The 26,678-nt window shown below is 41.1% G+C and overlaps 1 protein-coding gene across 5 annotated transcripts in view; it reads left to right on the plus strand.

Annotated features, from left to right (window-relative positions):
• Window positions 1-73: 73 nt before the first annotated feature.
• LOC121275837 (lysine-specific histone demethylase 1B) overlaps window positions 74-26,678 on the plus strand; it is a 191,771-nt gene continuing 165,166 nt past the window's right edge. For all 5 annotated transcript variants that reach the window (XM_041183526.1, XM_041183530.1, XM_041183527.1 and 2 more), the window contains exons 1-4: window positions 74-239; window positions 13,606-13,700; window positions 15,525-15,646; window positions 18,844-18,933. In XM_041183526.1, the coding sequence (XP_041039460.1) occupies window positions 221-239; window positions 13,606-13,700; window positions 15,525-15,646; window positions 18,844-18,933 (326 nt within the window). In that variant the 5' untranslated portion in view covers window positions 74-220. The remainder of the gene's footprint in view (window positions 240-13,605; window positions 13,701-15,524; window positions 15,647-18,843; window positions 18,934-26,678) is intronic.

The following is a 26,678-nucleotide window of genomic DNA, read 5'->3' on the forward strand; positions in this document are numbered from 1 at the left end:
AGGCGAGCCTGAGCTCGAGCGAAAGCACCAAAGCTGTCGTTCGTCAGAAGGAGAAAGAGAGCGCACGCGCGCTGTGCGAGCCTGAGTTGGAGTGAGAGTGCACGCGTGTAGTGCTCGAGCTGTGGAGAGGGAGAGGGAGCCGGATCGGATCGGATCGGATCGACATAGAAACCGGGTGGGGAGAGAGAGGCGAGCGAGTGGAGTCGAGAGCCCCGCCACTATGTACTATTCGGACACAGGTGAATGCAAATTTTAGGTCACGGCGCCACTCTACCTTGGCCGTTAAATTGACAATGGTCGCCTTTTCTTTGCCTTCATCATCGGAGAGTTTGCCGGTGAATATAACTCGGATGATCCCCGAGACGGGGCTCTGCCTCCCTCCCACCGGGGCTTTAATCACCGCGGCTTATCTGTGTCTCGTTCATTTTCCCCTCGAGCTGTTTGTTTGTGAGTGAGATAAAGAAGGAATCTCGGGGATCCCGAATCCTCGGCCTGGAGCTCAGGCTTTGTGTAACGATCAGCACCGACCATGTCTGAGCTGCTTACCCTGTGTGTTTACTGGCTGCAGATACAGTGAGGAAGGCTGAAGCTTCATTGTTATCAAAAGGCGATACATTATGTACTAACTGAAGCAAAGTCAATGTTAACAACAGTAATGTTTACATAGTGTTATAGAAATGTTTACACGGTTGATTTCAGCTTTTGCCGTTGCATTACTCATTCTTTGAATTGCAGGTGTTTTCCCTGTATTTTTCTTCAAGTTCCTTTTCTGTGATATTTTTTGAGTACATTTATTTAGCATAATTCTGTTTTTTTTTCTTCTATATGTTTTTAAAGTGTTATTGTTGCATACAAGGTTTTTGAGCAAGGCACGCAAACACTCATCCATATTAGAAACTAATTTGATTGGTAGTGACCGTTGTGAAGAATTAGTGAAGGGTTAAGAAGGAAACTGAAGGTGATGATTATTTTCAGTAAATGTCGGTAGGAAGTAATTAATTGTTTCAGATTTAGCAGTGTTTCCCAGTGTTCTTCCTGCCTCCTTTCTTCCACCTTTCCTGTTTTTCTTCCCTTCTCTTTATTTTGCTTTCTGTGCATGCTTTTTATGTTGAATTACATATTTTAATTCATACTTCATGGTTTAACTCTGCATGGCACAGTGAGGATCCTTCAGTGTGATTGGTTGAAGAGAAATGCTGTTGTTTACCCTGCTCTCTCAAGCCACTGATCCTCTGTAGAGCATGCCATGCAGAAAATAATCTCTAACAATGATAAATTGCCACTTAAAACCCCATTTTGTCTTGAGCAGCTGTAAGTGGAATGAATGGTGAATACCATTCCATTACCACTGACCATAAAACATGAGCCGGGATATTTATTATAGTGCCATCCCCATTAACATCAACAGTGATCTCGATTTTCCTGCATTGATCTCTATTCAAGCCCAGTGGCAATGCAGTGAAAACAATAGCACTAGCAACCTGGCAGTGGCACGGTATTGGCTTGAACATGCATTCACTAAACCTGACTTATTTTTAAATGAAAATAATTTTGTGCTCCAAAAGAATTAATTTGGTTCAGAGTAAAAATGATCTCTGAGCTGAAGTCAGAGCAAAGATAAGTGTTTCAGCAAAATACTTCAAGTTGAGAAAATAAGATTGTGTTATTCTGGGTTAAATTAAATATTCTTAATACACCAAAGAGTCAATTGCATCAATAACAGTTCTTTATAAACTTATTTTTTAAAAATAAAATTGAGATTTCAGTTGACCTTGCAGCTCACATGAATTGCACAATTACAAACTCAAGATCAAATAGGTAAAATGCAACATTAGCAATCTTCAGCATTCATACATTTGCAAAGATATTGAAAAGATATAACAGTGAAGCAGTTTAATACAATCCAAATGCAATTGACAGTAGATTTTTTTGAGTCAATTTGTCCATCCTCCAATGTAAACCTGTAGGTCTGAAGATTATGTCAACAGTGAAGCAACAGTGCTTGCTGCTGACCTCGAGGTAAGCCTTGCTGAGAGATCTAATGACCTCTGTGGTGAGAAATGTAACTCTATCGCCCTGTAGTTATTTCTGAGGATTCCTGACGTGGAGCTATAGTGATGACATCAAGCTGCCCAAGCAGCCAATCATATTAAAGGGATTTGCACAGATTCCCCCCATCAAACTGGAAAGGAAAAGCACTAAAATGAAATCACTTGTTTTACATGAAGCAAATTAAAGATTGAGATGTACAAATGGGTTGAAGGTAGAAGTTGATATTTTCTGGAAAAAACTTTTATAAAAATATTTATATTTTTAAAATCTACTAATTAATCAAACAAGGACATTTAAAAGCACTCCACAGTTATAATTTTTTGGGACAGTTCTGTTGTTCAAAAATTATTACTCATATTACTGTTAAAAACCCAGTTTCATCTTATTGACCCAAGGTGTAACATCTTATAGGGTTTCTTAGAATGATGTGGGGTGGTGGGAGGGGAATTCCTAGCTGATTTCAATGATTGTTGTCTTGGGAGGTGGAGTCCACAGCACAATCTATGGCAGAGCACTGAGTGACAGGCCAAAACTTGCGGATTTCCATGTTCATCTGCGCATGCACCACAGCCTGATGTTGCAGTCAGTTTCAGAGGGTTAATGACAGTGACTGCTCACAGTTTATTGTTGACTTCTTCCCTGCTTGCAAAATCCAGGCCATACATTCTTGTTTTGCTTCAATATAATTCTACATGCAATTTAAAAAAAAAACTATCACATCCAATTGAGAAAAAATGATTGTGGCTGTTAATTTTTTTTGTTGTTTTTAAAAAAAATAGTCCCTTTGTTGGTTGTGTCACTTTTGATAAGACCATAAGACAAAGGAGCAGAAATTAGGCCATTTGGCCCATCGAGTCTGCTCCACCATTCAATCATGGTTGATAAGTTTCTCAACCCCATTCTCCCGCCTTCTCCCCGTAACCTTTGATCCCCTTACCAATCAAGAACCTATCTATCTTAGTCTTAAATACACTCAGTGACCTGGCCTCCACAGCCTTCTGTGAATTCCATAGATTCACCATTCTCTGGCTAAAGAAGTTTCTCCTCATCTCTGTTCTAAAAGGTCTTCCTTTTACTCTGAGGCTGTGCCCTCGGGTCCTAGTCTCTCCTACTAATGGAAAGATCTTCCCACGTCCACTCTATCCAGGCCTTTCAGTATTCTGTAAGCCTTTCATTCCTGGGATCGTTCTCGTGAACCTCCTCTGGACCCTCTCCAGGGCCAGCACATCCTTCCTGAGATATGGGGCCCAAAATTGCTCACAATGTTCTAAATGTGGTCTGACCAGAGCCTTATAAATCCTCAGCAGCACATCCCTGCTTTTATATTCTAGTCCTCTTGAAATAAATGCCAACATTGCATTTGTCTTCCTAACTACCGACTCAACCTGCAAGTTAACCTTAAGAGAATCCTGGACTAGGACTCACAAGTCCTTTTGCACTCCAGATTTCTGAATTCTCTCCTCATTTAGAAAATAGTCTAAGCCTCTATTCTTCCTACCAAACTGCATGACTTCACACTTCCCCGTGTTGTATTCCATCTGCCACTACTTTGCCCATTCTCCTAACCTGTCCAAATCCTTCTGCAGCCTCCCCACCTCCTCAATACTACCTGTCCCTCTACCTGTTTTTGTATAATCTGCAAACTTAGCCAGGATGCCCTCAGTTCCTTCATCTAGATTATTAATGTATAAAGTGAAAAGTTGTGGTTCCAACACTGACCCATGCGGAACTCCACTAGTCACCGGCCGCCATCCTGAGGAGGACCCCCTTATCCCCACTCTCTGCCTCCTGCCGGACAGCCAATCTTCTATCCATGCTAGTACCTTGCCTCTAACACCATGGGCTCTTATCTTACTGAGCAGCCTGCTGTGCGGCACCTTGTCAAAGGCCTTCTGGAAGTCCAAGTAGATAACATCCATTGGCTGTCCTTTGTCTAACCTACTCGTTACCTCCTCAAAGAATTCTAATAGATTTGTCATGCATGACCTCCCCTTGATGAAACCATGCTGACTTTGCCCTATTTTACCATGCACTTCCAAGTATTCTGAAATCTCATCCTTAATAATGGACTCTAAAATCTTACCAACGACCAAGGTCAGGCTAATTGGCCTGTAATTTCCCATCTTTTGCCTCACTCCCTCTTAAACAGGAGGGTTATATTAGCGATTTTCCAGTCCTCTGGGACCCTCCCTGACTCCAGTGATTCCTGAAAGATCACCACTAACGCCTCCACTATCTCTTCAGCTATCTCCTTCAGAACTCTGGGGTGTAATCCATCTGGTCCAGGTGATTTATCCACCTTCAGATCTTTCAGTTTTCCTAGCATCTTCTCTTTGGTAATGGCCACCGTACTCACCTCTGCCCATTACTAATCATTGCTGTCCTTGCTATTCAAATCACTTTTCCTGTAAAACTTGGTGTCAGTTCACTGCTAGTTGATTGGGCACAACTGTTTGATTTATGGCATTCGTTGAGAAAATCTGAGCCATAGTATCATATTAGTGCAAATGTAAACCAAGGTGAAACATTTGATTAATTATTTTGACTAACTTATTTAAAAAAAAACAAATTCTTGATATTGTTCTAAACCTATAATAAATATTCTATTTGTCTGAAATAATTATAGCTCCACGCATTGGGAATAGCGGAGAAGCTGTTGCAGGCCATACTGAATTAATGAATTTCATGGATAGGCTAACATTCTAAGTTCAGGGGCTAAATTTGACATTTCACTTTCTGTGACCATATAGCTTCAGAATGTAGACAATAGAGCTAGAATTCAAATATAGATACAGAACACTGGCTTTTACTGAAAACAAATGTCCTGTTCTTTACCTACTACTGCAATATTTAGTTTTTAACAGCTGGATGCCCGTAACAAGCTCATGAGTACTGTAGTTTTTGAGTCTGTTTAAGCTTTTTCACTGGTCTAATGGGATTTTTAACTTGGAAGACATTACGCTTGAATGTTGCTTTCCCTTGGAATGAAGCTGTACTACCATAAAAAGGCAACATTGGGGTCAATTTGGCGGATTTTTGCTCCGTTTTGATTGATTGCAACTGTGATAGGGCTGAGGTTGTGTGATCCTCTTGCTTGATTTTGAGAATGAAGAAGTGCAAGAGAGGAAGAGAGAGAAGGTGCTGGGGAGGACCCTGCTGCCACTGCCGTGATATGCTGGCCTGAAGTTTTTTTTTAGCATGAAGTCATAGGTTGATACCACAGATAGTTTCTTAATTGTTTTGACTCTGCAGCTTAAGTAAATGTTGTCACTATGTTTAAAGCGCAACATAATTACGAATGGATAAAAGCAAAATGATACGCACAATTAGTGCAGTGGCCAATCCGAGTATTTACGTGGCTCATCCACGTTGTGACTTAACTCCAGGAAACCACAACCAAGGGGAGTGACTCAGGTGAGAGCGGAGCTCAGGAATAACTGACCATGATCCTCGATGTTTGACCAAGCGTGAATGTTTGTCACATAAGTACCGATGATATTAGGTAGCCAATCACGTAGTTAGTGGTCCGAAGACCTACCCTGAATTACATCATCTGAAAGTACCTCACTTTTTATTAATTACTTATATTAACAAAGGAAAAGCCGCTACAGTTAACGTATTTACAATTAACATCATGCAACCACCACCCAAATAACTAATCAAGGTAATTGCCAAAACCCTTATGCTAGACTAAACATGATCACCTAACCTACTAATGGACTGTATTTAGCAATCACCATGCCTAATAATTTATTTTGCATCATCTAAATTTCACCAATTTGAAGAGAATGTGGTATATCATTGAATAAATAATTAATTTGTACATTTTTGTTGAGGTATCTGGTATTCAAAATGACTTTTTGTGATATTAAACAAAAGACTTGTACTTTCTGTTTTGCTGGTGGACACCCTGTTATGCATTGTATTCACTATTTGAGTATGTCCTAAGACTAGAATATATGCAACCTGAAACATTCCAAAATGGTGGTTGACTTCCTGATCTCAGTTGGCTCTATTTGAACAGTTGTCCTTTTTGAAATGAGAACATTGAACATCATTATTAGCCACTTATTGTTCTAACTGCTTGGTTAGAGTTCAGTTTTGTTTGTAAACTTGAGCACATTGCTGTATGCTTTATTAGCTGCAGAAAGAGTTGTGCTAAACGACCCCTAACGTGTACATTTAACAGCATGCTAGAGTCAGGAATTGTTTCCATGGTCCAAGGTGAAACTGCCCTAGTAGCATGAGTTGAAAAAGGGTCACAAACAGAGAACTGGATAATTTTAGGCCTATCAGCTTGACTTCTGTTACAGGCAAATTGCTGGAAGAGATCTTGAGAGATACTGTTTATGACCACTTGAACAAAGACGGGATAATTGAGACTGGACATGGTTCCTAGAAAGTAATATGATCCTGTCTTACAGGCCTGATTGAATTTTTTTGAGGAAGTTACCAGATTGGGGGATGAAGATAGCTGACATAATGCATGTTTATTTTCAGTAAACTTTGGCAAAGTGCTACATGATGCATAACTTAGTCCTGTGGAGTTAAAGGGAAGACCCTGGATTGGATAAAGAAATGGCTGCATTCTCATAGTCAAGATGGTTGTTAATTAATGTTTCTGAGTGGAGATCAGTTGCTAGTGGATTACTGAAGAAATTGGTAATTAGGCCATTGTTAGCAATATATATTAATGATCCCAGTCCTTGAATGAGTTGTCACCTTGCAAATCTGCGCTTATCATTCTTGGAACTTGATGTTTGAATCCCCCGATCAGATTTCTGCCCTGCCGCAATGTCAGAACAGTTCTTACCAATGCTAAAAATGACATCCTGTGTGACTGTGATTTGCAAAGTAAACTATCCCCCTTTGTTCTTCTAAACCTGCCTGGAGCCTTTGACATAGTTGACACAGCTGGATTTGATTGCACTCGTCTGGTTACATTCTTACCTACATAATAGTTCTTCAAAAACTCAGCAGGTCTGGCAGCATCGGCGGAGAAGAAAAGAGTTGACGTTTCGAGTCCTCATGACCCTTCGACAGAACTTGAGTTCGAGTCCAAGAAAGAGTTGAAATATAAGCTGGTTTAAGGTGTGTGTGTGGGGGGCGGAGAGAGAGAGAGAGAGAGAGAGAGGTGGAGTGGGGGTGTGGTTGTAAGGACAAACAAGCAGTGATAGAAGCAGATCATCAAAAGATGTCAACAACAATAATACAAAAGACCACATAGGTGTTAAAGTTAAAGTTGGTGATATTATCTAAACGAATGTGCTAATTAAGAATGGATGGTAGGGCACTCAAGGTATAGCTTTAGTGGGGGTGGGGAGGGCATAAAAGATGTAAAAAAAAATAAAATAAATAAATATTTTTTTTTTTCTTTTTCTCTTTTTATAATGGAAATAGGTGGGAAAAGGAAAATCTATATAATTTATTGGAAAAAAAGAAAAGGAAGGGGGAAACAGAAAGGGGGTGGGGATGGGGGAGGGAGCTCACGACTTAAAGTTGTTGAATTCAATATTCAGTCCGGATGGCTGTAAAGTGCCTAGTCGGAAGATGAGGTCTTGTTCCTCCAGTTTGCGTTGGGCTTCACTGGAACAATGCAGCAAGCCAAGGACAGACATGTGGGCAAGAGAGCAGGGTGGAGTGTTAAAATGGCAAGCGACAGGGAGGTTTGGGTCATTCTTGCGGACAGACCGCAGGTGTTCTGCAAAGCGGTCGCCCAGTTTACGTTTGGTCTCTCCAATGTAGAGGAGACCACATTGGGAGCAACGAATGCAGTAGACTAAGTTGGGGGAAATGCAAGTGAAATGCTGCTTCACTTGAAAGGAGTGTTTGGGTCCTTGGACGGTGAGGAGAGAGGAAGTGAAGGGGCAGGTATTGCATCTTTTGCGTGGGCATGGGGTGGTGCCATAGGAGGGGATTGAGGAGTAGGGGGTGATGGAGGAGTGGGCCGGGGTGTCCCGGAGGGAGCGATCCCTACGGAATGCCGATAGGGGGGGTGAAGGGAAGATGTGTTTGGTGGTGGCATCATGCTGGAGTTGGCGGAAATGGCGGAGGATGATCCTTTGAATGCGGAGGCTGGTGGGGTGATAAGTGAGGACAAGGGGGACCCTATCATGTTTCTGGGAGGGAGGAGAAGGCGTGAGGGCGGATGCGCGGGAGATGGGCCGGACACGGTTGAGGGCCCTGTCGACATGTCGTCCTCCTTCCTTAAACGAGGTTTTCCACCCACGGTCGTTGACAGGTTCAAAGGATCATCCTCCGCCATTTCCGCCAACTCCAGCATGATGCCACCATCAAACACATCTTCCCTTCACCCCCCCTATCGGCATTCCGTAGGGATCGCTCCCTCCGGGACACCCTGGTCCACTCCTCCATCACCCCCTACTCCTCAACCCCCTCCTATGGCACCACCCCATGCCCACGCAAAAGATGCAGTACCTGCCCCTTCACTTCCTCTCTCCTCACCGTCCAAGGACCCAAACACTCCTTTCAAGTGAAGAAGCATTTCACTTGCATTTCCCCCAACTTAGTCTACTGCATTCGTTGCTCCCAATGTGGTCTCCTCTACACTGGAGAGACCAAACGTAAACTGGGCGACCGCTTTGCAGAACACCTGCGGTCTGTCCGCAAGAATGACCCATCTCCCTGTCGCTTGCCATTTCAACACTCCACCCTGCTCTCTTGCCCACATGTCTGTCCTTGGCTTGCTGCATTGTTCCAGTGAAGCCCAACGCAAACTGGAGGAACAAGACCTCATCTTCCGACTAGGCACTTTACAGCCATCCGGACTGAATATTGAATTCAACAACTTTAAGTCGTGAGCTCCCTCCCCCATCCCCACCCCCTTTCTGTTTCCCCCTTCCTTTTCTTTTTTTCCAATAAATTATATAGATTTTCCTTTTCCCACCTATTTCCATTGTAAAAAGAGAAAAAGAAAAAAAAAATTATTTATTTATTTATTTTTTTACATCTTTTATGCTCTCCCCACCCCCACTTGAGCTATACCTTGAGTGCCCTACCATCCATTCTTAATTAGCACATTCGTTTAGATAATATCACCAACTTTAACTTTAACACCTATGTGTTCTTTTGTATTATTGTTGTTGACATCTTTTGATGATCTGCTTCTATCACTGCTTGTGTGTCCCTGCAACCACACCCCCACTCCACCTCTCTCTCTCTCTCTCTCCGCCCCCCACACACACACCTTAAACCAGCTTATATTTCAACTCTTTCTTGGACTCGAACTCAAGTTCTGTCGAAGGGTCATGAGGACTCGAAACGTCAACTCTTTTCTTCTCCGCCGATGCTGCCAGACCTGTTGAGTTTTTCCAGGTAATTCTGTTTTTGTTTTGTTTTGGATTTCCAGCATCCGCAGTTTTTTTGTTTTTATAATAGTTCTTTAATCCTCACCACAAACACTGATCTCGATCCACCAACTCCAATCCAAATTTGACCTCATGATGCATTTTCAGCCACAAATCCATGTCATCTCCAAGACTGCCTTTTTCCACCTCTGGAATATCGTCCACTCCATCCCTGCATCAGCTCATCTTCTATTGAAACTCTCATTCTTCACCTTTGTTAAATCTTGGCTTGATTATTCCAATATATGCCTGGCCAGCCTCCTAGCTTCTACCATTGGTAAATTTGATGTCATCCAAAACTCTGCTGCCCATGTCCTGACTTGCACCAAGTCCCAATCATCCATATCCCCTGTGCCCTATGGCCTACATTGGCTCCTAGTTAAGCAACATCTTCATTTTAAAATTCTCACCTTGTTTTCAAATCCCTCTGCTTCACCCCTCCCTAACTCTAATCTCTTCCAGCCCCACAACCCACTGAGATAGCTGCACTCATCTGATTCTGGTCCCTTGATTTTAATGCTCCAATTTTGGTGTCTGTGCCTTCAGCTGTGTTGGTCCTAAAGTCTGGAATTTCCTCCGTGCCTATCTACCTCTCTCAAATTCTACCTCTTGGACCAAACCTCTGTCCATCTGCTCTAATATGTGGTGTAAGTCAGACCATGGGCAGCAGAGTTTTGGATGAAATCAAGTTTACCAAGGGTGAATGTAAGAGTCTGGCCACGAGTGCATTGGAATAGTCAAGCTTAGAGTTAACAAAGGCAGCATTGAAGGTTTTGACAGCGCATGCGCTGAAGCAGGGTCATAGTCAGACAATGTTCTGGAGGTTGAAATAAGTGGTTTTAAAGGTGTCATGAACATGTGGCTTGGTGTCAAAGTTTGCTTTATTACACTCCCGTGAAGCACCTTGAGGTGTTAAAATGTTATACAAATACAAGTTGTTATCATAGGATGCAAGTGTTGAGGCTGGTTAGGGAGGGGGGACCCTGGAGAAAAAGAGCAAGGTGGAGAAGTTGAGCCCACATCTTGCAGAAGACTCTTAATACAAATAAACATGGTGTAGTGGCTGTGGCTAACACCAACATGTGTATACAATGCAGGGTTCCGAACTAATACTTGTTGAGCAGTAAAGAGACTTAGTTGTTACAGTACATGGGCCTCCAAAAGTCCATGATCGATGCTACAAGACTATAGCAAGGCAGGAGTAACATTTGCATTGTGGCAACCCCATACAAAAGTTAACTTTGGGACCTTTTTGTTTTACTGGACAGTGATACTAACTACTTGATCTTGGTGTAAAATCTGCTAACGTACAATTATGACAAGGCATGTCTACAATTGGTAATATACAACAATGGGTTATATTTATATAGCACCTTTAATGTAATAAAATATCCCAAGGTGCTTCACAGGAGCTTTAAAATTATGACACCATGTCACATAAGGACCTGTTAGGTCAGATGACCTACAGCCTGATCAAAGAGGTATGTTTTAAGTAGTCTCTTCAAAGAGGAAAGAGCTATGGAGAGGCAGAGAGGAATAGTATCCCAGAGTTTGAAGCTGAGGCAACTGATAAATGGTAGATAACACAAGTAAATGACATTGTGTCTCAAGAACATTATAATTGTTCAACGTTATTTCAATTTGGCAGCTCAAAAACTAGCTTTCTGTGTTAGCTGTGACGCAGTTTGAAGCATTCTTGCACTGACACAGAAGGTTGTGGGTTTAAGCCTCACTCCAGAGAATTGAATGCAAAAAATATAGGCTGACATTCCAGTGTGGGACAAATGGGATTGCTGCGCTGTTGACGATACTGTCTCTGGGACGAAATGTTAAATCGAGACTCTGTGCTCTCAGGTGATGTTAAAGATCCCATGGTACTACTTTGAGGAAGATCCAGGGAGTTAATCTCATGCTTCTTTGCGCTTTCTTTTACTCCTCACTTTCTTACTCCCTGTCTTACAGGCTAACTCACCACTTTTACTCTCATATTCACTTACGCTCACACTCATTCACTTTCACTGCCAGGCATTCTTTTACTGATTCTTATTGAAGCTCATGGACCCACAATTTTCTTGCACTCTCCATCACTTGAGTAGATCAATTTCTTTACCTGTGGAGATAGGAAATAGTATCCTGATCCCAAGGTAAGAGGATTACACCTTGTGTACTTCTGCTCTTTGTTGAGAACATTGTGTCCAGTCTTAGTTCCCTCACATGGTAGGTGATGTAAAGGCCGTGGAAAAGTTTCAGGGGATTGATACATGGTTTAAAAGACTTGATTTACCACAATAAGCTGTGACTTCTGTCTCTAGAACTAAACTGTGTCCATGTGGATAGATTTGAATTAGGTTAAGGAGAAGCAAATGATGTGTGTGTATAAACAGCTAGATTAGATGTGAGATTTTGCTTAATGGAGTCATTGACCTTTAGAACAAATTGCCTGCTTGTGTGGTGGATGCAGATTCATAGCAAGTGTTCAAAAGAGAGCAGTTCGGTTTGCTGGGTTATGGCTAATGTAATTGCTTAGAAATTGTAGATATGATGATGGTCTCATGGTCACAGTGTTCTCCTGGAGCTTGTTTTACTTAACTTTTGAGGATGGAAAGAAAGTTCCCAGAACTCGTTTTCCCCCTGAATTAGCCTAAGGTAATTTTTATTATTGTTTGTACCAGAAGATTACATGGCTGCTGGTTGGTGAAGAGCAGTGAGGATTGTGATGCTCCATTGCAACATAACTGGATGGATTGCATGCTCTTTGACCAAATCATCCAAAGACACTATGGCAGGGTTCTTGTGTACAGTGATGACACCCAGCTCAACTTCACCATTGTACCTCTAGATCCCTGCACCTACCCTGTGTTTGTCTGACATCTCAACTGATGAACCAGTATTTTAATTATTCAGCAGTGAGAACACCAAATGTTTTGCTTCTGCAACAACCTCTGTTTCCTAGCCACTGATTCAGTTCTCCTCCTTGGTCACTTTCTCAGATTGAACCTGACTGCTTGCAACCTTGGCACCCTAGTTGGCTTGATGCAGGGCTTCTCAACCCATATCCTTTCCATCATCAAGGCTGCCTATTTCCATAAAATTGCCTGCCTCTGTTCCATCTCAGTCCACCTGTTGCTGAAACCTTCATCATTGTTGTTACTTCCAAACTTGATTATTCCAATGGTTTCCTGATTGCCACCGCCACCCCCCCCCCCCCCCCCCCCCCCCTGTCTTCCACATTCCTTAAACCTGAGCTCATCAAAAACTCTGCCCATATCCTAACCAAGTTCTGTTTACCCATTGTCATAGTGAGCATTGGCCTACATTGGCAATTGGTCTGCAGATGCCTCATATTTAATATCCTTTCATGGCCTCACTTGTACTCTCCTCCAGTCCTTTGAGAACTTTGCATTCCTTCAACTTTGGCTCTTTAGGCATCCCCAACTTTCTTCACCATTGGTGCCTTCCACCATCTGTGTCCTAAGATATGGACTTCCCTCCCCAAACCTTTTCACTTCTTTCCTGTAAGATTCTCCTTTAAGACCTTTGACCAAACTTTTGGTCATCTGTGCTAACAGCTCCTTCTCTGACTCAGCATCAAGTTTTTTTTTGGTTACTCTTCTTTTACTTATATAAATGCAAATTCTGGTTGTAATTTTCATATATATGAGCATCAAGATGGCAACATTTAGTGGGTTCCTAACTTTGCTATTTTAAAGTGGAAGAGGCTTATAAGCTAGCATAGTCAAGACAAGTTCAGTACTTTCAGTATCTCGTCATGTCTATGTTCGACATTGATAATACTTTTGCCTGTCATAAGTGTTCAACTAATTTTCTTTCTCATTGGTTAAAAACAATTTTTCTTCCAATTTAAATGCGACTTTTATGTTTCTCCAATTATGTTGCATGACGTCTTTTCCAACATTTTCCTAGCCTAACACATTGTACCAAAAATTTGAGAGATACAACTTTGGTTATTCAGGCAAATTACATCTATGGCTTGCTTTATAGCCAGGTTTAAAACAGTTGCACTCATTTCTCAAAACTGTAACTGAGCAAATGGTGAGTAAAAGCTTGAGTCCTTCTGATGTAGTTTCTGTGGAGGTGTATTCCGAAATTATCAGACCATACAATAAAATCTTGTTTATTTTTCAAGTTTGATAACCATCTGCATATATGTACATATTATTTGTAGATGCCATGAGTGGACGGATGCGAGCGAAGAAAAGGCCAGCTATTTTTGAAGCATCAGTGGATAACAATCCTCCCCTGAGATCATCAGGAAGACAGGTGTTGTACAGTGCCATTAGAACCAACAGTCACTTTGGTTTTCAATTTATCCTGTCAATTCAAATGAGTTTCATTTGTGAACCAAATTTGAAATCAAATTCATGCCACACTGCCTCTTGTGTTAATACATCTGTTACTAAGGCTTTTAAAAGCAAAAATGTTGGTACAATAGCAACCATGGATGATTATTGATTTTTTTGAAGAGTCTTTATATTCTGTTAATGTGATATTGAATGTTCTTTTCAGGTATTGTTATTTTTTAAAGTTACAAATGTTCTTGCATAAAGTAACCCATAAATGTTCTTGCAGAAAGTAACCCCTGGAGAGATGAAGATATAGTATGCAGGCTCAAATACACTCTTTAAGTTGACATATTTTATAAAAATGTATGGTGAAAGGTGATCACGGTAGTCCTTCAAGGCTGCAAATATCCTCTGATGAACTTGTTGCAATTGCACAGAATTTCATTTTTTTCTCTATTTGCAATCCCCAGCTTTGGGAAGATGCAAGATGGATGTCATTCCAGCTTTGCAGATGGATGTGAGCTGTTGTAAGTGACATAGGTCACTCTGTGGTACACATGGCTCATTTTCCATAGACTGCAGAAGATTGTAGCACTGCAAGAGTTCCTCAGGGCTGTGTCCTAGGCCCAACCATCTTCAGATGCTTCATTCTAACCTTCCTTCCATCATAAAGTTAGGAGTGGGGATAATAAAAATAAAATACTGCAGAAGCTGCAAATCTGACATAAAAGCAGAAATGCTGGAGAAACTCAGCAGGTTTGGCAACATCTGTGGAAAGAGAAAGATTTCGAGTCCATGTGGCTCCTCTTCAGAAGTGCAGATGGTTGCTGATGATTACACAATGTTCAGCACCATTTATGACTCATACTGAAGCAGTTCATGTCCAAATGCAGCAAGACCTGGACGATATGCAGACTTAAGCTGACAAGTGTCAGGCAATGACCATCTCCAACAAGAGGATCTAACCATTGCCTCGTGACATTCAGTGGCACTACTATTGCTGAATTCCCCACCATCAACATCCTTGGGGTTACCACTGACCAGAAACTGAACTGGACTAGCCATATAAACACTGGCTACAAGAGCAGTTCAGATGCTAAGAATCCTGCGGCAAGTAACTCACCTCCTGACTCTCCAGAGCTTGTCCACCATCTACAAGACATAAATCAGAAGTGTGATGGAATACTGTCCACTCCTGGATGAGTGCAGCTCTAACAGCACTCAAGAAGCTTGACACCATCCAGGACAAAGCAAACCTGCTTGATTGGCACCCCATCCACAAATATTCACTCCCTCCACCACTGACACACAGTGGCAGCAGTATGTACCATCTGCAAGATGCACTGCAGGAACTCACCAATGGCTCCTTAGACAGCACCTTTCAAACCACAAACACTCCCATCTAGAAGGACAAGGGCAGCCGACACATAGGAACACCACCACCTGGAAGTTCCCCTCCAAGCAACTCACCATCCTCTTGTGGAAATTTATTGCTGTTCCTTCAATGTTGCTGGGTCAAAACCCTGGAACTCCCTCCCTAAGAGCACTGTGGGTATACCTACACCACAAAGACTACAGCTGTTCAAGAAGGCAGCCAACTGCTACCTTCTCAAAGGCAATTAGTGATGAGCAATAAATGCTGGCCTAGCCAGTGATGCCCACACCCAATGAATGAATAAAAGAAAGTTTGTAGATAAGTTTATACAATTTGAAAGATGATGTGAACATGAAGGCATTTGTGGAGCTGCGTGATCAACATTTCATTAATGTCAAATTCATTTTGCATTTTATTATAATAAAGGTCAAAAAGAAAACTTTTGAAACTGAGGAAGAGGAAGAAGGTTGTGAAAAGAAATATAGGAAGTGTGAAAAAGCTGGCTGTAGTGCAGCATATCCTGTTTGTTTTGCAAGTGCTGCAGAGAGGCAAGTAGCAATGATTCTGTAAAAGTGTTCTTGCAATAAAGTGTACAAATGAGTTTATTGTTCAGCTGCTAAATTGGAATCTCCTCCTTTAGGAGGAGTAATGTAAATATCAATATAATTTTATGGCATTGGTTCAGGAAATGGGATTTACAAAATGTTGAGTTTTTAATAAATGATGTATTTGCTCAATAAAATTATACTGTTGGATCAGGGCTTACTTGATGTTTTGCTATATGTTGTAAACTTGTATAGGTCAAATGGTGATAGTTAATTACTATAGTAGCTAATAATCCTTCTGGAACTGAAAACAATTTGCAAATAGCACTATTTAAGTGTTCCCTAAAGTAAGATAGTGATAGAGCTCTGGCATGTTTTAAATTATGTTTTCAACTTCAAGATAATTTAAAGAATTTTTAGTCCCACCACTTTCCTCATCTAAATCTATCTTCTACCTTCTATTCCCCTCTCCTTCATATACTAGTCTAGCTTCCTGTAAATGCATTTATAATATTAACTTCAACCACTGCCTGTGGAAGTGAGTTCCACATACTCAACACTATGGGAAACCGAATTCCCTATTGGATTCAAAATAAGTGTTGTCCTGTTGTTTACAAACAAAGATGCACCTTAAACCTCTAATTTTCTTGACAGCTGTGATGAAAAATTTATCTTTTAACCAACTCTCATTTAAGTTTAGATGAAATGGATGTTTGCCTTTTTTGGTTGTGGTAGACATTGAGCTTAAGTGAGGGCCTTTCGGATACTGTAGAAAATATTTTAGCTCATGGTTTCATTTTTAAAAAAGTTCTTTGCCTGATCCCATTTAAATATGTCGTATTTTCTGCTTTCAGAGGCAAGTAGGGATCTGCATCTCAGCCTTTGCCAATGCCATTTTGTTGCCTGCCCTTGCAATTATGGGCAAATGCTGTCGGGTGATTTGCCCCCCGACCCCCCAGCTTTTCTTTTGAGCATGATTACCTTTTGTGCATGATTACTGATTTACAATAACTCAAAGTTGTTTGTGCATAACTTGCTTAGCCAGAAAATTTTGTAATGTGTAGAAGTTCCCCAGTTAAGTACTGTGCAGACATGAATATAGGAGAAACTCATTTTACATGTAGGTTCATGTTCAGCAAATAGGCCTAAACTAACCTGATGCAGCGCTTAGCTATGGAATCTGCTTCTTGTCAGGCGTGTTTTACTTTTGTTGAAAACTCTCACCTGAGATTCTTCCACCATGCTGATCATGAAAGACTGTTGTGTAGTTGACTAGGAAGAGACCACCGGAAAATACTCCATATAGCTAAGGTTCAGTACTGCTGATTTAGCCTCTAGATACTCGAGCAATTCCTGTTGAAGCTCCACAGCTCTAATTGTAGGTACTGATGTTCACTGAGATATGACATGCATTGCTGTGGTCCAGAGGATAGTTTTCAGGTGATGTGACTGGCAAAGAAAAAGTGAAATCAAGTCATCCTCTGGCAAATTTGTAATTTACTGCATGAGCTAGACAGTGCTCTGGGATGCTATAAATGATTGACCAGGCAGCTTTGCCCATTAATCAGACCTGAAAGTCATGTCTTTAAGAGCTCAGATTGCTCCAGTCACTCCAGATAACTTTACATCAATCTACACTTCTTACCTATGATGCTGCTGTCTACATTTTCCACAAATTTGCATGCTGATCTACCAGCCTTTTTCAATGATCTAACTTTTATTATTCCTAATATTTCTAGTTTGCAGATACATGTTAAAAACAATTTTGAAAGTTATATTAGATTATAGTCAAAAGTTAGCAATCCCTCTATGCCATTGCCTTTGGCCCCCAATACAAACTCTGTTCCCTGGCCACTTTTTTTTAACTGTTCAGCTGAACCAGCCTGCTTACAGTCTCAATGTCCTAAATGACCCTCAGTTGAACTTCTGATTTCTGATCCCATCATTAAAACTACCGACTTTGCCTTTGTTAATTGCCCACTTAGGGTCATCAGCTGACTCAACTATTCCAGTGCTCACCTAGCCAGCCTCCTGCAATCTGTCCCCCCCACAACATAAACTTGAGTTAATCCAAAAGCACCAAGTTTCCATTCACCCATCACCCCTTTCCTCACTGCCCTATATTGGTTCCTAATCCACTAATGCCTCAAGCTTAAAATTCTTCTCTTTATGTTCAGATGGATTGCATGATCTCTCTTCTCCCTATCTCTCTAACCTTTTCCAGCTACAGAACTGAGAATTTTGTGTTCCTTCCATTTTGGCCTCTTGTGTATCCTGACTTTTTACTCCCCACCATTGAAAGTTATGTCTTCAGCTATCTAGGCCCGAAGCTTTGGAATTCCTTCATCACTGCTCTCGTTTTAAAATGCTCCTCAAAACTTTGATCAAGTTTATGGTTACATGTCCTATTGTCTCCTTGGTAGTCCCTATGTGTCAGTTTCCATTTGACCGTACTCCTGTAAAGCACTTTAGAATGTTTTACTAAGCTGAACGTGCTAAATGATTGCATGTTGTTGTGCTCTAGCTGCTCTCAATGATGTGTGGTTTTGAGATGATTTCTTTTAATTTGATTTAATTTGTATGTAGGATTTATATCCTCATTTCGGATTAGTAAAACAAGATTACATTTTAGTCATCTAAAGTTTGCAAACGTCTAGGAGAGAAAAAAAGGTATGACTTTTCACAACCTCAAGTTCTAAAGCGCTTTAGAGCCAATCAAGTATTTTTTAAGTGTAGTCACTGTTGTAAAGTAGGAAACTTGGCAGTTAACTTGTGCACAGAAAGCTTCCACAAGCAGCAATGTGATAATGTCCAGATAATTTGCTTTTTAGTCATGTTGATTTAGGGATACATATTGGCTAGGCCATCAGGGAAAATGCCCCTGCTGTTTTTTTGAATTGTGCCATTAGATCTTTTACATCCACCTGAGAGAGCAGACATGGTCTCTCTGTTTAACATCTCATTTGAAAGACAGTACCTTCAACAGTGCAGCATTCCCTCAGTACTGTATTGGAGTGTCAGTTTATATTATTATGCTGAAGACTCAGGAGCAGGACTTGAACTCTTCATCTTGTAACTCAAAGGCGAGAATGCCACCATCTGAAGCACAGCTGACACTGAAACATTTGCAATTTATTGTTTGTGTTGAGTTTTGGAAACATATCTAATATGTATTCCTTCTTGTGATTCATAATTTTTAGGTGTGCTAAAAATGGTTACACATCACGCTGGTACCATTTATCTTGTGGAGAACATTTCTGCAATGAATGCTTTGATCATTGTTACCGAAGGCAAGTATCTGGAATAATATATTAAATTATTTTCTGTTTTTAGATGATTATTATTTCTCAATCAAAGATGCTGACTGGTAAACATATTCTTGAGACTCTAGCATTTTTAAATGTATTCAAGGTGCACTTAGATTTTATTCATCTTTCTTAATTACGTTGGTAATGTCTAGCTTCAAATTAATTTTAGATATCTAGAATGTCAGCACTGTGACTGGGAATTAGTTGTGCGCTGACACGCTGCTGCTTCATGAAAGTACCATATTTGTGTTGACATGCCAACATAAATGTGAAAGTAACCAGCATCTGGAGAATGAGTTTGATTCAATGAAGTTGCTCCAATCGAGAGGTTGGAATTTTGGTCATAATTTTAGACTTGTCAAAAAGGTACCTATATGGGTCGTCTTCTGTCATACTTGGATATGTACACAACTTGAGTATTGCTGAAAAAATACTTTTTGTCGAAGCTTAGCATAAAGTTGTTGCTTCCCCTCATAATGGTATTCTTAAGATTGTCCTTGATGAGTGTGAGACGAAAAGCTTTGACAAAATGTCTTTTTTCAGCAATACTCAAGCTTTGTACTATCAAATGACTATTAATATGTACACACCTTACCTGTAGAAATTCAGCACTTTGGTGCGATTGAGGCCGTGTCTTCAAATGTAGGAACTTTGATGTTGAATTTAAAGCTCCTTGAAACAACATAGCTACAAGTTTAAATTCTACTACTTAGGCCTAATCTATCTTTTTAGCTCTGCATGTATGTTTTTAAAAAATTCATTCATGGGATGTGGGCTTCACTGGCTGGGTCAGCATTTGTTGCCCATCCCTAACTGCGGTGAGCTGCCTTTTTGAACCGCTGCAGTCCATGTGGTGTAGGTATACCCACAGTGCTGTTAGGAAGAGTGTTCCCGGATTTTGACCCAGCGACAGTGAAGGAACGGTGATATATTTCCAAGCCAGGATGGTGAGTGACTTTGAGGGGAACTTCCAGGTGGTGATGTTCCCATCTACCTGCTGCCCTTGTCCTTCTAGATGGTAGTGGTCATGGGTTTGGAAGGTGCTGTTGAAGGAACCTTGGTGAATTCTGGCAGTGCACCTCGTAGATGGTATGCACCACTTCTACTGTGCATTGGTGGTGGAGGGAGTGAATGTTTGTGGATGTGGTGCCAATTAAGTGGGCTGCTTTGTCATGGACGGTGTCAAGCTGCTTGAGTGTTGTGAGAGCTACACTCATCCAGGTAAGTGGGCCATATTCCATCACACTCCTGACTTGTGTTGTAGATGGTGGACAAGCTTTGGAGAGTCATTGCACAATTCCTAGCCTCTGACCTGCTCTTTTGGCCATTGTATTCATATGGTTAATCCAGTTCAGTTTCTAGTCAATGGTGACCCCCTGGATGTTGATAGTGGGGGATTCAGTGATGATAATGCCATTGAATGTCTAGGGGCGATGGTTGGATTCTCTCTTGTTGGAGATGGTCATTGCCAGTACAAGCCAGATGGGTTGCACCAAACTGTTGGGACCAACTTCCTTGCAGGGCAACTTGTGTTATTGTAGAGGGTATAAACTTTTAGGAAATAGAGATAGTTTAAGAAAGTTATATTTGTATTTTTGTGGGTGTTAGGGATGAGTTTTAGTTTTAAAGTTTAAGTTTGATTTATTTTTCTGTATCTCTGTTAAGAAACGTCAAATTGAGTTTTAGTTTCACTTTAATTGGTGCCTGCATTTCTATGCATTTAAACAAATGAGTAGAGAAACTGAGCTATTGCCTAGCAACAAGGGCCCAGAGAAGCAGGTTCCTCCCACAGTTTCACTCAGAAAAACTGAAGAAACAGAAGTTTTGAGTTCAGTTGGAAGTCAGGACTCCAGAGAGACTGGACATTGGGAGAGGAAACTCCTGATTGAAAGCAGATTTCCCAAAAGAACCAAAAGGTCCCACGACCAAAGGAGTGAGACAGAAACAAGGGAATGTCCTAAGCAGACCTTCTAGTCAAAGGAAGGACAGGAACCTGGAAAAGGTCCTACTAAGTGAAGTTAAGAGTGAGGGGCAGAGAGAAAAGCTCCAAGCATCAGATTTAAAGAGACAAAAGCTGCAAAGAGCAGATTTAAAGTGAGAACAGTTTGCAAGAGGCTAGAAGATCCAAAGAGACAACTGAAAGTCTGCAACACTTTGCTGTGGGCTGTGAAGCAGTGGTGTACTGTTGACAGCTAAGTCAGTGAGAGAGAGAGTGTGTGTGGTGACCAGCTTGAATGTATGTGGTGACCCAGGGGAGAGGAACATCAGAAGGAGACTTAGAAACATTGGAGGTGAACCCTTGCCTGAGAGAAAGCATCAGTTTGGGTGAAGATTCTAAAGCGAGTTCTTGGAGAGTGGATTTTGGAAACCCTTGTGTGAAAGATGGAGTTCAGTGAGACTGGTTGGCTCATGGTGGGACAAGCGTCTTGGGGGGAGTTGAGGAGAGAGCCAAAGCATCTGATTGAGGTGGCATCTGCTACTTGCTTTCAGAGTGTTGTGTATCTGACCGCAAGGTGCCTATTGGTTTACACGGACTGTGTACTTACTGTGAACATTAGAGTGTAAGATAGCTTTGTAACTTGCGTTATTCTTACAAATGTCTATATATTTGTAAAAGGTATAGTTGTGGGTGAAGGAGTATTATAATATGGTTAATCTTTTCTTGTTTAATAAATGTTTTATGCTTTTGTTAAAAGTTCATCAGCTGACTCCTGTGACTCTGTTCAGTAGCCCCTCTCCACATACCTAAACAAATAAATAAAAGTTAGGATCTATCAAACTGGGTTCACCCTGGGATTTGGCTTGTCCAGTGGTAACCTCAGTTGGGGATTATAATAAAATTGACATAGCAGGGGTGTAGGAACCAGGAGGTAATATTTGAAAGGAACTCCAAGGTACACAGAGAATTGGGAGAGACAGTTAGCATTAGGGTAGGGAAAACTAAGGTGGAATCAGATTAGTGCTACCATGTACATGTGTGGAGTGTGGTAAATAAGGTTGGTGAGCTGGGGGTGCAGAAAGCCATGTGGAAATTTGATGATGTGATAAGAGACCTGGCTCAAAAAAGGCAAGAATGGGTACTAAATATTCCAGGACACGGTATTCAGGAAGATTGGAAAGAGAGGAGGAGGAGAAGCAGTATTAAGGAAAAGATTACAATGCTGGAGAAAGAGGATGTCCCAGAGGGGTCGAGGAAAGAATCTATTTAGTTATAACTATGACATTTATGCTATGACATTTCTGAGTGTACTCCATAAGCCACCAACTAGTGGGAAAGATACAGAGGAACAAGTTTGCAAAAAAATTACAGAGAGGTGCAAGAATTATAGAGTACATATAATGGGAGACTCTTAATTATCGTAATTTAGACTTGGATAATAATAGTGTTGACATGCCTTTACTGAGGCATTCACAACTATAAACATGGACTGTCTTCAGTTTGGAATTTTCTGGGACTGCCTTTTCTTTTTAAAATGCATATTAGAAGGCTGCTGAGGGTCAGGTGACTTCTGCAATTTCTGCACAGATTCAGAAGTATCTCAAGTCTTCAGAAAGTTCCTAATTGAATGACCGTGGGTGGAGTGCCTCCCTTGAATGGACATACCAAAACAAAACCATTTGTGGCATTCGCACCTATTGTTTGTGGACTTGCCCAAAACTCAAAATCTACAGGCCTCTAGATTCACTGTCTCCGTGCTCAACCAAGAGAGCTGCAGAGAAATCAGACCATTATAAATAGGTGTGAATGGCCACCATCCATCCTCTATTTCATAGCAATGACTCCAAACTTCACATCATTCTGGGTGGACAACACAAGTGTTGATCAGGTAGTACCTGATCAAAATTGTCTTCGGATCTTATTCTAAACACCAGGGAGAAACCAGTTAATCTGCAAACAACACAGTAAGAAACAGCAGCAGCAAAGGTAGCAACAACTAGGTCTTAAAACTGGAGACTGCAACATCATAAAGTCTCCAAGGCTGTTCCTTTTCAAGTCCTCTAGTACAGAAAACCTTCTAGTATTAAGATAATAAACAGCTAACTTCGTGACCTGCTGAAAATCCACCTCTTCAAGGGAATCCTTAAACTTTGGTTATTGAATTTGCCTGGCTATATTTTAAGAGTGGAAATGGAACTCTTTTTCAATAGGCCTGCACCGAGATGAGCCAATCAAATAACTTAGAAATTATTCCTTTGTTTGCAACTTTTATAAGTGAACCATCCTCTGAGTGTGTATGTAAGTTATGAGTAACGTAGCAGTAGATTTTCAGGATGAACATGTGAATAAATAACCCTCCTTATTTAATTCCTTGAAAGCTTGCAGCTAGTTATTTAAATTGACCATATACTTGGGTGTTAAGTGCACACACCTTCCTTTTCAAAAAACAAACTGATTACAAACAGTAAGGAAAGGGAACAGGAGTTTCAGTTTTCTCTTATTTCTATCTCTAATGGTGTAAAGGGCAGAATTTTCTACATCAACTTTCCACCATTTCCAGTCCAACTGGAAGGGGACATTTCTGGATCTTGCTCTGGGGAATGAGGCGGGTCAAGTGGATCAGGTGTATGTAGGGGAACATTTTAGAAACAGTGATGATATAAGGTTTAGTTTGGCTATGGAATCCAGAGCAAGAAGAATTGGGGGAGGGTTAACTTAAATGGAGTGAGAACAGATTTGGCACAGATAAATTTGAATCAAAGATTGATAGGCAAAATTGTATTGGAACAATGGGAAGCTTTGAAGAAGAGAGGGTTCAGATACAGCCAAGGTACATTCCATGAGAGCGTTAGGGAGAACAAACCAAGAGCTCCCTGGATGATGATTATGGAGTCAGATGAAACAGAAAGTGGGTCCGTGTGACAGATGTCAGGTGGATAATATAAGTGAGAATCAGGCTGAATATAGAAGGTTCAGAGGGGAAGTGAAAAAAACAAATAAATAAGAGAAGCAAAGATGGATTATGAGAAGAGCCTGGCAGCTAATATAAAGGGGAATTGGAAAGCATTCTATAGGCATATAATTAGTAAACAGGTGGTAAAAGGAGGAGTGAAGCCAATTATGGGCCTTAAAGGAGATTTGCCCATGTAGGAGGGGGCGTGGCTGAAGTACTAAAGAAAGACTTTGCATCTGTCATTACCAAGGAAGAAGATGCTTTCCCACTCATTGTGGAAAAGGAGCTGGTTGAGATATTTGGACTAATATTTGATAGAGGTGGTATTAGACAGGCTGACTGTACTTAAAGTTAATTAGTCACCAGGATCAGAAAAGATGCATCCTAGAATACTGAGGGAAGTAATAGTGGAAATTGTGGAGGCACTGGCCATATTTTTTCAATTCTCCTTAATTATGGGAATGGCGTGAGAGGACCAGAGAATACACGCTTACTCAGAAAGAGGTATAAGAATAAACCCAGCAACTACAGACCAGTCAGGTTAATCTCTCTGGTGGGGAAACTTGTAGAAATGATAATTGGAACAAAACAGTCAATTGGGGAAATATGGATTCAGTAAGGAAAGTCAATACAGATTTGTTAAGAGCAAATCATATTCAACTTAGCTTCAGGAAGGATGTGAAGGTATTAGGGAAGGTGTAGAAAAGATTACAAGAATAGTTCCAGGGACCAATACTTGAGTTATGTGGATAGATTGGAGAAGCTGGGACTATTCTCCTTAGGAAAGCAAAGGTTAAAATAAAGGTGTTGATAGAGATGTTTGACATCATGAGGGGCCTGAACAGAATAGATAGGGAGAAACCATTCTGTTTGGTGGAGGGATTGAGAACCAGAGGACAACAATTTAAGGTGATTGGCAAAAGAAATAACGGCAACATGAGGAAAAACCTTTATGCAGCGACTGGTTGGTTAGTTTCTGAAGTGCACTGCCTGAGTGTAGTGGAAGCAGATTCAACTGTGGCTTTCAAAACGGAATTGGATAATTTTTGAAGCAACGAAAGTTGAAGGTCTGTGGGGAAAAGGCAGAGGGATGGGACTAAGTGAGTTTCTCTTGCAGAGAGTCAGCACACGCAATGGGCCACATGGTCACCTCCTGTGCTGTAAAAATTCTATGATTCTGTGCTGTGGCTTAATTTAAATTTCTGAAATCCTTGACCTGTACACCTATACTCCAGCTAACTCGACTTGTATAATTCCAAATGTGCCCCAAATTTTGCTATTTCATAAGTTGAATTAATATAAAAACAGTATAGCATATATAGCATTAAGATGTAAATTTGAATTTTGTCCGCTTGTTCTAGTACAATTATCTGCCATTCCTTAGCCCTGCTTTATGAAAAGACTACATTTGTTTGGCTCCCTGTATGGAATGTCACAGGTGACATAATAAGTTAGTTTATAAGAAGGACTTAATATCTCATGCCCACAATAAGTCGGAGGTTACACCGTTTTATAATATGGGCTCTTAAGCCCCTGTAGCAACCATCCTTTCAATTCCAGCAGAGTCGAAGGTGGATCCCTCTTTTAGACCATAAGATATAGGAGCAGAAATTAAGCCTTTCAGCCCATCGAGTCTGCTCCGCCATTCAATCATGGCTGATAAGTTTCTCAACCCCGTTCTCCTGCCTTCTCTCCGTAACCTTTGATCCCCTTACCAATCAAGAACCTATCTATCTCAGTCTTAAATATACTCAATGACCTGACCTCCACAGCCTTCTATGGCAATGAATTCCATATTTTCACCACTCTCTGGCTAAAGAAGTTTCTCCTCATCTCTGTTCTAAAAGGTCTTCCCTTTACTCTGAGGCTGTGCCCTGGGGTCCTAGTCTCTCCTACAAATGGAAACATCTTCCCCATGTCCACTTTATCCAGGCCTTTCAGTATTCTGTAAGTTTCAATCAGATCCCCCTCATCCTTTTAAATTCCATCGAGTATAGACCCAGAGTCCTCAAACGTACCTCATATGTTAAGCCTTTCATTCCTGGGATCATTCTCATGAACCTCCTCTGGACCCTCTCCAGGGCCAGCACATCCTTCCTGAGATACGGGGCCCAAAATTGCTCACAATATTCTAAATGTGGTCTGACCAGAGCCTTATAAATCCTCATCCCTGCTTTTATATTTTAGTACTTTCGAAATAAATGCCAACATTGCATATGCCTTCCTAACTACCGATTCAACCTGCAAGTTAACCTTAAGAGAATCCTGGACTACGTCCCTTTGCACTCCAGATTTCTGAATTCTCTCCCCATTTAGAAAATAGTCTATGCCTCTATTCTTCCTACCAAAATGCTTGACCTCACACTTCCCCACATTGTATTCCATCTGCCACTTCTTTGCCCATTCTCCTAACCTGTCCAAATCCTTCTGCAGCCTCCCCGCCTCCTCAATACCACCTGTCCCTCCACCTATCTTTGTATCATCTGCAAACTTAGCCAGGATGCCCTCAGTTCCTTCATCTAGATCATTAATCTATAAAGTGAAAAGTTGTGGTCCCAACACTAACCCCTGCGGAACTCCACTAATCACCGGCCGCCATCCTGAGAAGGACCCCCTTATCCCCATTCTCTGCTTCCTGCCAGACAGCCAATCTTCTATCCATGCTAGTACCTTGCCTCTAACACCATGGGCTCTTGTCTTACTGAGCAGCCTGCTGTGCGGCACCTTGTCAAAGGCCTTCTGGAAGTCCAAGTAGATTACATCCATTGGCTGTCCTTTGTCTAACCTACTCGTTACCTCCTCAAAGAATTCTAACAGATTTGTCAGGCATGACCT

This window comes from Carcharodon carcharias, chromosome 3 (assembly GCF_017639515.1).
Source record: "Carcharodon carcharias isolate sCarCar2 chromosome 3, sCarCar2.pri, whole genome shotgun sequence".
In the NCBI taxonomy this organism is placed as follows: Eukaryota; Metazoa; Chordata; class Chondrichthyes; order Lamniformes; family Lamnidae; genus Carcharodon; species Carcharodon carcharias.